This window comes from Hipposideros armiger, unplaced genomic scaffold, assembly GCF_001890085.2.
Source record: "Hipposideros armiger isolate ML-2016 unplaced genomic scaffold, ASM189008v1 scaffold_1589, whole genome shotgun sequence".
NCBI classification, from domain to species: Eukaryota; Metazoa; Chordata; class Mammalia; order Chiroptera; family Hipposideridae; genus Hipposideros; species Hipposideros armiger.
The window spans coordinates 134,093-146,146 of record NW_017732939.1 but is presented as its reverse complement, the minus strand read 5'-3'; the positions used below and the strand labels follow the sequence as shown (position 1 = coordinate 146,146).

General features: G+C 41.6%; 2 protein-coding genes across 2 annotated transcripts in view; both read right to left on the bottom strand.

Moving 5' to 3' along the window:
• Positions 1–378: 378 nt before the first annotated feature.
• LOC109377863 (HLA class II histocompatibility antigen, DQ alpha 2 chain-like) lies at positions 379–6,227 on the bottom strand. Its single transcript, XM_019634347.1, has 5 exons — positions 6,086–6,227; positions 1,927–2,175; positions 1,212–1,493; positions 819–980; positions 379–684 (listed from the first exon to the last, which is right to left on the bottom strand). Exons 1-4 carry the CDS (start codon positions 6,165–6,167, stop codon positions 826–828), a joined length of 768 nt encoding a protein of 255 aa, XP_019489892.1. The 5' UTR covers positions 6,168–6,227; the 3' UTR covers positions 379–684; positions 819–825.
• LOC109377862 (H-2 class II histocompatibility antigen, A-F alpha chain-like) overlaps positions 379–12,054 on the bottom strand; it is a 144,080-nt gene continuing 132,404 nt past the window's right edge. Inside the window, exon 4 of the mRNA XM_019634345.1 lies at positions 379–684. The gene's annotated coding sequence lies outside the window, so the exon portion shown is untranslated. The remainder of the gene's footprint in view (positions 685–12,054) is intronic.

Genomic DNA, 12,054 nt, shown 5'->3' with positions numbered 1-12,054 from the left:
GACTTCTTGAGATTCAAAATTTCATTCTACTAATTTACTTCTCTGTTATAACTTTAAGAATTATATTAAATGAATACAGATTTATTTCTTGGTTTTTGCATTTCTCTTATAACAAATCTACACCAAGGGCAGAGGGCATATATTACCTTCATTGATGCCTCAATTGGGGTGGGGGTGGCAATGGCCAAAGGTGGGAACACAGGGAAGAGAAAAATATTACCCTCAGCTCAGATAGCAAAATATTATCAGGCTGTACTTGTTTTCTTTTGTGTTACTGGGAATGAATCATGATCTGAGAGATGAGATAATGGGCCTGAAGCATAAAGAGTCATGGTCCTAGCCAATCCTGAGATGAAAGACAGGAAAAAATTCAGTAAAGACTTCATCAAGGGGGTTTTATTGCTTCTATGGAGATATTAGTTCAGGGTCACTGAGGGATTCAGTAGTGGGCAGGCTACTTCAGGAATCCCATAATAGATAACAACTGAGAAAAGAAAAAAACATTCGGAGGTTGGGGGAGGATTCTGAGGGGTATGTGGGACCTAGGGGGACACAGCACCTTAAATCCCAGAGAAGCAGTGAGAGAAGGAGTGTAGGAGGAAAGAAGGAATATGATGTCCTAGGCCAGGAAACAGCATGTCATCAGCATGTCCACTTTTCTGCCCTTGTAGACAGGCGATGTACCTGCAATAAGACAGACATGAGATTGATGGGTCCTGGGAGGATGTCCTAGGAGACTCCTGTGCCATTGTCTTTTCAATCATATTTGTGTTCACAACCTCCCCCACTTTTCTGCTTTTATAAATCTGAACCCTTACCTCCCCTTCATAAGGGCCCTTGGCGTCTGGAGGTGCCACCTGAGCGCAGGCCTTGGATAATGAAGACAGTGCCCACCACGATGCCCACGAGGCCCACAGCCAGGCCCAGGGCGCAGACCACGGTCTCCGTCAGCTCTGACATGGGGGTTGCAATCTCAGGCTCTGAGGAAGTGAAATTGTGAGGTCAGAAGACAGAGTGCTCTGAGCATGTACCTGGGATGGAATGGCGGGGGGTGGTCCTGCAAAGACTAGGGCTTGGAGAGGAGGGTGAAGTCTATCCTCAGGAACCTTTTAAGTGTTAAGTTCAAGGCCATGAGAGTTAGGGGGTGATAGGCAGGATGCTCTGATCTGGCAGAGAAAAGAAGGTACCAAAGGGGTTGGGCTCACACCTACCCCAGTGCTTCAGAAGCGGCTCATCCAGGCCCCAGTGCTCCACCTGGCAGTCATAAACGTCGTCAGCAGAAGGGAGGAAGGTGAGGTAACTGATCTTCAAGAAGGAATCATCATCCTTGGTCAGGAAGCTGGTCTCAGAAACCCCCTCTGTGACTGGGTGCCCATTGCTCAGCCACGTGATGTTGAGCACAGGAGGGAAGATGTTGTCCACCAGGCAGATGAGGGTGTTGGGCTGGCCCAGCGTCACTGGGGTCTTGAGGAACACGGTCACCTCAGGAACCTCTGTGGTGAGGAAACAGCACTGATAGGACCTGCGAATAGCTCTGCCCCAAGGTTCCACACTGCATCTCGGAGGAGCCTTCCCGCCGATAGAGGAAGAGCTGTTTCCCTCCCTCTTGTGAACCACAATACACTGTGCACCCTCTATCCCCATGCCTTCCTTCTGTGAACCTGCATATTAAAATTGCAGGTCTGTGGGACCCCTCCTTGAGGGATTCAGGATTGTGTTACTGGAGTAAGAATCCTTGTATTACGTGGAAATAGGCAATTTGGGAATGGGAGGGGATGAGGGTTCAGTTATTATTACGAGAAGATCTGCAGACTCCTTGGAAGAGAATATTATAGAGTAGTGACCAGTATCCACCACAGGGAAGGAAGGGAGTGAGAGCTCGTGTGAAGGGGCAGACTCAGGAAGATGGCAGAGCTGGGCACACACCATTGGTAGCTGCAGTGTAGTTGGAGCGTTTCATCCAGAAGCCCAAGTTGTGCTTTCCTGTAGCCACGTTTCTCAGTCCACCCTGTGGGTCAAAACTTGTAAATTCACTAAAGATAGGCAGCTGCCAGACAGTCTCCTTCCTCTCCAGGTCCACGTAGAACTCCTCGTCTCCATCAAATTCATGGATGTACTGGCCGGAGGGACCGTAAGACTGGTAGAAAAGTGCACCATAGTGGGCAATGTGGTCAGCTGATGAGTGAGGGCCACAGGCAGAAAGATGGAAAACAGAGGGAGAGAAAAGAACCATGTTAAACCAAATGACAGAAGAAACTGACTTTCAAATATCAGGAGCTTCATCGCTGGCAGTATCCTGGCAAAATGCCCAGCAGCTGTTTCCTCTCCTCTCAGCACTGGTGGTTGTCTGGTTACAGTCCTTCTCTTTCCACTCTAACCTATGCTCCACGAGGGCAGGATTTCACAGGCCTGCTTCTTGCTACTCCCTGCGTGCCTAGGTCAGCACAAGGCACATTGCAAGTTTATGATAAATATTGTAATTGAATGAAAGAAGGAATGAATAAATGATCATAGTTTTCTTCCCCAGATTCCACTTGCTTCTCCTGCCTTCAGAAGATTTCTCTCTCACTTAATTCTTTAATCAGTTAATCATACATTCATTGTGGTTCCTTTCCCCTCAGGACTGGCTCAGAAAAGGACTTCTTCTACACAGGGGTTCCTCCTCCTCTTCCTCCTCCTCCCCCTCCCTTCTTCTCCACCTGCTTCTCCTTCTTCTTCAACCCAGGAAAAGTACACAGGATATTATTACTTCAAAAAAAGTTCTTCTAAGTATTATCTGGTATAAGAAAGTGTATAACAACAGCAGCAACACTACTACAAACTATATTAAAAAATAAGTTCTCTGTTTTGGTAACAGTGGTGACCTATAAGGAGAGCACCTGATTTCTTATAAAGTTTTAAAAAATGAAATCCTTACTAGTTTTTAGATTTGTCATTCCCCACCTCTCCCCCACCCCTCTTGGAGGAGGTTACTAATCCCCTCTCCTTATTGTCACTCAACACTTTGTTAAGGACTCAAGGTAAACTGTGGCCCTTTTCCTTAAATGGACAGACAATATACTTATCTGAAGTTCATCTAGGTTAGGAAACAAATACTAAAATTAGCCTTAGGAGTGAGAAATGCCATTTTTTTTTGTAAGCATAAGGATCATCAAACCACATCTGGTGTATTCACATTCAAATAATGAATTGGAGACCTCAATAAGGAGGATTTCATCCATTATATAATTTGTTTCATATTTAGCAATGCTATGTAGACTCTGAGATATTTTCAGAAATTGAAAAATAAAAATGTACTGAGGATGCCAAAGCAGAATGGCAGCCAGCGTGGCATGACTCCACCCAGACGAGCCTAACAGGACAATTTCGTCATGACAGATATGAGCCTGTTACCGTTTCCTCTTTCCTTCCTTTCTCATCTACTGAACATCAACAAGGTGTCAGACATTGCGGAAGGCAAGGAGTAAAACACCAATGAGCATGACCTCTGCCGTCAAGGTGCTCATTGACTGGGGGTGAGTCAGGTGAGTGCAGGAGCAAACACTGGTCCTCGGTGACGAGTTCTGTGATGGGGGTCTCTAACACCTTCCTCAAATACCTCATCTGCCAATCAAACAAGACAATATCATCATTTTATGCTCCTTGGTCTTTGCAGAGGTCTGTTTTTCTCTCTGAAATGAAGTTATCTTTTAGGATTTCCCAGACACCTCTAATTCATACTTGAAGTTTCTGCTTAGTTACCAACTTTTTAGCCGAGTCTCTCATTCCACATATTTTGACCACATTATGATCTCCAACCCCTCCACCCCAATGTCCTGCTTTCCAAGTGTAACTGTTTCTCAGTCCTACCCAGCATGACTGCCTTGGATAATCACTTAAAAGACCTTCCAGCAAAGCCTCTTGCAATCTTCTTGACTCCTTTCTCCAACATGAGTATGTGCAATTATTTCTTTCATCTGGTACATGTCCTGGGCTGCAGGCTGTTGATAAAAAACACCACGCTGCCAGGCCAACGGGAACTAATTCACTTTTATAGTTTCAGCCTCAGCTGGGTCCACTGCCCTGCTCAGCAATGGTCCTGCTTTCCTGCACCATTTTCTTTCCATCAGCCATCGGAGCATCCTCTAGTAGGCAGAGAGCATGTCTTTTTTTTTAAAATTAATTAATTAATTAATTTCCTTTTTTATTGTTAGTTTCAGGTGTACAGAACAATGCAATAGTTATCCTTTTCACCCTTCCCACAGAAACAATCCCCCTCCCCCATCTACTGCCCTCTCACCCCTGATATCATGCTTATCTATTACAATTCCATTGACTCCATTCCCATTCTCTACTCCACGTCCCGTGACTGTATGTATATATAATTATAGTTGACATACAATGTTATTCATCATCAGCTTCAGAAATACAGTGCGGTGGTCAGGCCTCTACACCGATGATGAAGTGGTCTCCCTAACAAGCATGTCTTTTATTTTTGAATCCCCAAAATTTAGTTCACTGTGTGCTGAAAAATGTGTATTAAATATCAATTGTTATTCTTGAGGATCACAGAGATTTTGGGGAAGGCTGACAGATATTCAGGTAGCACAACCAGATGAAAGTTGGAATCAGCAGTGACCAGGCTGCATTTTGACTTGTTGGCACTGTTGTTTCCAGGGGCACAGTCCTCCATCAAAATATTAAAAATCATATTTTATGATTGTATTGGTACAAAGACAAATGTAACCTTGGCTGTATTAAAATTAGAAACATTTTCTCCTACCCTAAAAGTTTGTTATTTTCTTCTAATTTTAAAGGAAAAAGACATCTTCATGGGCCTCTAGGGCATCACAGGCCCTCGGCATTGCACTCCCTGTGCCTAACCTGGAGCCAAGCCTGAGCAGGGCACCCTGGTGTGACGCCGTGCCGCCGGGGAAAGGAAACTGGGACGTGCTCTGGAGAAGCGGGCGAAACTGTCACTGCCGAACAAAATTAGAGTGGGAGCAGCTATGGTTAATACAGTTGCTGAAGATTAGAGTCACCTCCGTTTCACTTCCCCTTTGAACTATTCAGCTTTTGTACTTTAGTTTTTACAAACTTACTCTTCATATCTATAAAACAACAGGGATAAGAGCCGGGGATGGATCCTGGAAGGAAAGGAGGAGAAAGGAATGTATGAAGAGAGGGTGGAAGGAGGTGGACATTAAAGGCAGAGGGGACCAAGTAATCACTCTGGGCTTGCCCGTTCTTCCTCTTACAGGACTTCCGTAGATGGAGTGAAAGGCAGGCGATTTGGGCTGGTGATTTCAGGATAATGTAATTAATTTACTAACTCATAAAATTCTCAAATTTAAAATAAAAATGAAGATATTCTCTACTTTGTTAAAGAACAAAATTATGAAGTTATACCTGTGATAGTAATAATTTGAAAATAAAATAACCACTGACGTTTATGTCTTCATTACTTAGAAAGTATATCTACACACCTATTTTATTTGATTATTGGTGAGGTGGCACATGTGAGGTAACAGATTAGAGAGGCACATGTGGTAAAGTGACTTGTCTGCAGGCCTTCAGCCAGCTGGGCTCACTTACCCACTCACCTGTGCCAGCTCCCACCATGGAAATGCATGTAAACCTGAGACAAAGTAAAGGACCCTTGTCTATATCGACACAGCATACATCATTTGTGGGACTCTTTACCCCAAGGTAAACTACAGGAGAGTATACAAAACCTTCAAATATTGTTTGGAGATATTTGGGAGCAATTGTTAATGAATTTTTAGTAATAAAACATCCACTTGTGAAGACATCCCTAATCTCTGAGGTAATCATGACTGAATGCTACAGAGCCCTTCAGGCTGTATTCACTGGGTCCATATTAGAAACAGAAGAATGTCCTCAGTCAGGTGTGCAACAGCACAGGCAGCAAAGAGGGTGGGCTGGGACTCCAGGTTCCTGAAGGAGGAGCTGCCATAATTTTTAGATCTGCTTAATATTGAGAACGCCTTTGAGGAGTCTCTACTGTTTCTATGACAATCTCTCCCACCCCCCCAATTCCCTGTTCCTCAGTTCTAGTCTCCACACTCCTCACCCGTGCACTCACCCACAATGTTGTCTCCTCCAGAGGGGCTCATCACAGTGGTCAGGGCGAGGGCCCCCAGAATCAGAGCTCTGTTTAGGATCATCCTCTGCCCTGGGTTGTCTCAGCAGCTGCTGTTCTGAGCTGTAGAGCAACAGTGAGGAAGGAGCTGAGAGGGAAACCTAAGGGCACCCAACCAAACCCAGCCTGATCAGGTTCTGGCCAATCAGAACAATCCCCTGTGATGACACCGCAGTTGCCAGATGAACAGTTTGCACTAAGAGGCCCAGCAGGGACTGGGGAATCCCCTGGTCCTGGTGCAGCCTCCACTCAGAGTGGACCTGAGGGAATTTTCTATAAAAGGAGAGGGTATTAAATCAGAATCTTCTTACATGTATGTATGCCTGCTGGCAAGAGGGATGTGAATTTCTGAGCAGCCTCATAGATAGATAAGGTCATCGTTCCTATGCTGTCCTTCAGGATTTTCTGGGTTACAACCTCCAAGAATTCTCCCCTGAATTGACCCCCTCCTTGCAAGACCCTACCCACTCCCCTTTCCATGGCCTCCACGTGCAGGTTAGCTGTCTTTCTTTTTGCTTTCATAGTGCACACGGAATTCTCTAAACTTTGAACTGACCCACTCACCCAGGGGATCTCTGCTGGTGGTAGCTGGGTAAGACCATTACTATTTCAACTTATATGAATCCAGTCAAGTAAGTTCTCATGCTCTCAGAAGCTCCAATATTTGCACCTGGGGCAATAGAAGGAGTTATAATGTCATGTAGTGCTGCCTGTAGTAACTGCATGGTCTTTCATCTGGGCTTTTTCCTGCCTTGAGTATTCCTTGTGCTGTTTTGGTGCTGCCTATCTACATTTAAAGGGCATTTGGAGACTCTGATTACATTAAATAAAGCTCTGGCTGGTCAATCACTCTATTTTTTTTTAATTTAAAAATGTCAAGTCAAATGTTGAGGGTGGAATAGGGGAATTGCTATGACTTAGAAAACTGGTTTTCTTCATTTAATCTGCTGAATCTTTTCATATCCTTTATCCTGCCACGATACAATTCTAGATATTTGTGAGAGACTAGAGATTGAGCTAAAGTCAAAGGCAGTCATCTGAGACACTTTTTATTTTTTCCAGGAGAATCTATTTTCTGTGTGTTACGGCAGTCACAAGTTAATGAGGATTTCATTTCAAATCAACCACCCTGTCTCTAATAGACAGCCCTCTGCTTCTCAGCACTCTGTGTTACCTCACAGAGACAGAGAGTGTGAAGGCTGAGACATACAAAGCCCTGGCGCTGGGAGCTGCCTGGCACTATTCACCAGGCCAGGAGCTGGCCGGGTACACACAGCTAGGTTTTGGTGTTTTCCTGCTGAACATAAGCAACTTTATAGAATAGCAGTATAAGGCAACCACTGTGTGACCATGTTGGATCAAGACAGAAAACAAGGCCACTCAGTAATTATGTCTAAAAACAGACAAAACATAAATATTGTCCAAACCACAAAAATGGCTGAGCATACCTCTCCCCTGGATAATGTGAATGACTGGGCTTCTCTACCAGCTAGAGCTTTACCCTCAGTGTAGTCTCCCTTCCTTCCAGGTAAGATTTACTAAGACACCCAGTTTTGAAACTACCCCACCACACCACGCACTTCCCAACAGAAGTTAATGAAGAGCAAAGTCCCATTTCTTAAATCCTCCTCAAAATCACCTAACACATGGAGAGGCTGTGGGGAAAAAGGAACACTCATACACTGTTGGTGGGAATGCAGATTGGTGCAGCTGCTATAGAGGGCAGTGTGGAAGTTCCTCAAAAAATTAAGAATAGAATTACCATATGACCCAGCAATCCCTCTTTTGGGTATCTGCCCAAAAAATCTGAAAACATTTATCCATAAAGATATATGTGCTCTGATGTTCACTGAAGCTTTATTTATGGTGGCCAAGACATGGAAACAACCAAAATGTCCTTCGATAGATGATTGGATAAAAAAGATGGGATATATATATATATATATATATATATATATATATATATACAATGGAATACTACTCTGCCATAAGAAAAGATGAAATAGTACAATTTGCAACAACATGGGTGGATCTTGAGATTATTATGCTAAGTGAAATAAGTCAGGAAAAGTTGAGAACCATATGATTACACTGATATGTGGTATATAAAACTGAAAACAACAAAAGAACAAGATGAACAAAATCTCATAGACACAGACAATAGTTTAGTGGTTCCCAAAGGGTGAGGGAGGAGGGGGATGGTAGATGAGGGTAAAAGGGATAAAATATATGGTGATGGAAAGAGATGGAAACTGACTCTAGGTGGTGATATATACATGATGTGTTACAGAATGACACACTTGAAACCTATGTAACCTTACTTAGAGTTGTCACCCCTATAAACTTTAATTAAAAAAAAAACCAACCCACATTACCTAACACAAGCCCAATGAGTTTAATGGTTAGTTTTATGTGTTGAGTAGGTTATACTCCCCAGTTATTCAATCAAACATTGATATTTTGTAGATGTGATTAAAGTCCATATAATCAGTTGGCTTTAAGTAAGAGAGGTTATCCTGGATAATCTCGGTGAGCCGTACCTAATCAGTCGAAGTCTCAAGAGCAGAACTGAGGCTTCTCTGAGGGAGTAGAGATTCCAGTGTGGGCTGCAGCTTTAGTCTGTGCTGAGAGTTCAGGCCTCTCCTTCCTGACAATGGCCTGCCCTGTGGGTCTTGGACTTGTCCAGTTCACCTCCACAATTGTGTAAACTAATTCATTGCAATAATTCTCTTAATAGGTAGATCCTACTGATTCTGTTTCTTTGGTTCCAACAGCCTCTCACTGAGATGCCCCATGGTTTCCCATGGTGAGTTTTCTCACTCACAGCAACGAGCAATAAAACCAACTTGTTTAGCCACAGGTGAGGTCCTGGTGGTCTTAGCCTGGCGGCATTAACAGCACCTAGTTAGGCTGTTGTGAGGAATATACATATACTGCATTGGAACAAAAAATCCCTAGGACTCTTTAAATATACTTGTCATGCTTTCATTTCATCTTCAATTGATAAGGAGGACTTTGAAGCTCAGAGAGGTGAAGGAATTTGCCTTGGGTCACAGGGCTGGAAAGTAGCAGGGTAGAAATGTGACAAGGGCGAGCCATAAGTCCTTGTCAGGACAGGAGATATCCTGCTATGTGGATTTATAACCTAGTGCCCTAACATAATTAGGATAGGTATTTGACCCTATATGTGGCCTTATCATTCTTTCTAATCTCTGCCACTGTGAACCAAGAGGGTTATTGAGATTTCACTGATGTGCGCTCCATTTACCATGTAGCACCCTCCTTTCTGTGCAGTGAAGAACAGGTATCTATGCATTTTCCTGGATCCAGACTTACCTACCTTGTATCTTGCAGAAATTACTTAAGATTTGGCAAATGAATGAAACCTTTCTTGATGGTGCTCCAGAACTTTACCTTTAATAGGTACAAATTAACAGTTTTTGAAAAAGTCAACTCAAATTAGGACATTAGGGTATTAAATGTGCAGGATCAGAATTATATCTTGGATGGGAAGTTGAAGGTCTAGTCTCAGCGCTCACATCATGTGGGAAGAAGGGAGAGTCCAAGCCAGGCAATGCCATTAACTAGGAGACAGCAGAGGAGCTCTCTACTTTAACACGACTCTGTCTCTACTCTCCTGCTTCACCCAGTTATCACACAGTGAACTTTGTGCTAGCTGCTTCTGTCTTCAGGTCATAATTTTAGCACAAGATCAAATTATTAGTGAATTAGACTCAGATAGAAAAATGGTATACTATTTTGAGAAAAACCAATTTTGTTACCTTTGTCTAATAAGACAATGAAGATCTTGTCACAAATTAATTGTGGAAATGAAATTTGAAGTTTAAAATAATATTTTGTTCAATAATTTTCTTAAAAAGCACTAATTTACATGCCACTGAATTCATAATTAGAACTGTCACTATAACTGAGATGTGTCATTATAACTTACATCATTGGGAGCCCTCTAAGAAATTTAGACAGAACTCAAAATTAGTTTTAATTAACATTTAAAACATTCTCTAAGAACCTGTATATTTTCAAATTCTTTAATTCTGACTTTCAACTACTTTGCCCTGATACAACCATAGTTATTATATGTTGGTGAGGTTTTACTACAAAGGCCAAGACCTCTACCATCTTGCAATAGTTAAAGTTGCTTCATGACAATAACAAGAGACCAATGTAGCAAAGTAAAAAAAAGATGGACTTTTTAATCAAATAAGTAAGAATTCAGTACTGCACTTTATCAGCTGCATCACCTTGGGCATGTCACTCAACATACAAAAGCCTTAGGGCTCGTTTGTATAAATGAAATGAAAACTAGTACATGATACTTAATATGATAAAATGAAATTATAAGTAAATACAAATTATAAGTACAAATTCCAGCTAAACTGAACAGGTTATTTAATGAGGACTGTGTGCTGAGATTATAGCATGTAATCAACAAGTGCTTGTTGAGTTGAGCTAAACCTCTTAATTCACCTGAATCAGGTTACAGAACTGACTGCCTGGAGACAGGTGATGTTCATGTCCAGTGGTGGCTGGGGTCTCTTCCCAGAACTCTCCAACTGTGCTGATTGTGAGCATTCATTGTACAGAAGTTTTTATTTAGCATTAGTCAAGAAAACAAATGAAAAAAAAACCATAAAAGCAATTATTCGTCTTAAATTACATAGTTTTAAAACAAATGTCAGCATATATACTTAGATTATTTTACCTAGAAATTTTAAATTGTGATTTAACCAGAACTTTAAAATTACAAATGATAACACAAGTAGCATTCTAATGTTCTATCACTCTGGAAAGTGACCTCTGCCCATCTGTGCTCTGTCTCCTCCTACACCCACCCATTGCATATAGCCTATGATCTGATTTATTTCACTGAAGATTAGTTTTGCTTGATAAAAATAGAGTTCTATGTTATATATCTACTTGTGTCTGATTTCTTTTTTCATTATATTTTTATTGAAACATAATTGACATATGACATTTTGTTAGTTTCAGGTATATAAATAATGATTCCATATTTGTATATATTGTAAAATAATCACCACAATACATCCAGCACCACATAGTTACAAAATGTTCTTGTGATGAGAACTTTTAAGATATACTTTCTTAGCAACTTTAAAATATACAATACAGTATAATTAACTATAGTTACCATGTTGTACATTATATCCCAAACACCTATTGATTTCATACCTGGGTGCAGTGTAAGTACCTGACAATTGTTTTGTTTCTTATTGTAATGCAAGTGCCTGACATTAAGCTTTTGGTCCACTTCAAAGATGAATAAAACATTGCCAGCTACTCAATTAGATAAGCCTGGTCTGAGGGGGTGGGGGGAAGTTTCCTTTGTTTTAAAGATCCCTGATTGATTTCCATAACTGACCACTTCACCACTTGTTTTTCCCTTCCTAGCTTTAATTCCCACCCTTACGTTTTATTTTACTTATTTAAAAAATGTTATTAAAGTATAGCTGGCATACAATATTATATTAGTTTCAGGTGTACAACATAGTGATTTGACATGTATATTCCTTACAATGTGATCAGCATGATAAGTTTACTAACATTTGTCATGGTGCAAAGTTTTATGATATTATTGACATAATCTCTGCGCTGTACATTACGTCCCCGGGCTTATACTAGAAGCTTGTACCTCTTATTCACCTTCATCTTCTTCAATCCCCCAAGTCACCTCCCACCCCCCACAACTCTCAGTCTGTTCTCTGTATCTATGAGTCTATTTCTGCTTCATTTTGTTTGTCTTGTTTTTTTAGATTCCACATATAATATTTAAATTCACCAATAAAGAGTGAACCACAAAACCCTAGATTGCCCCCATCCTCAACACCGATAGAAGCATAACCCCAGGACGGTTCTCTCTCTCTCTCTCTCTC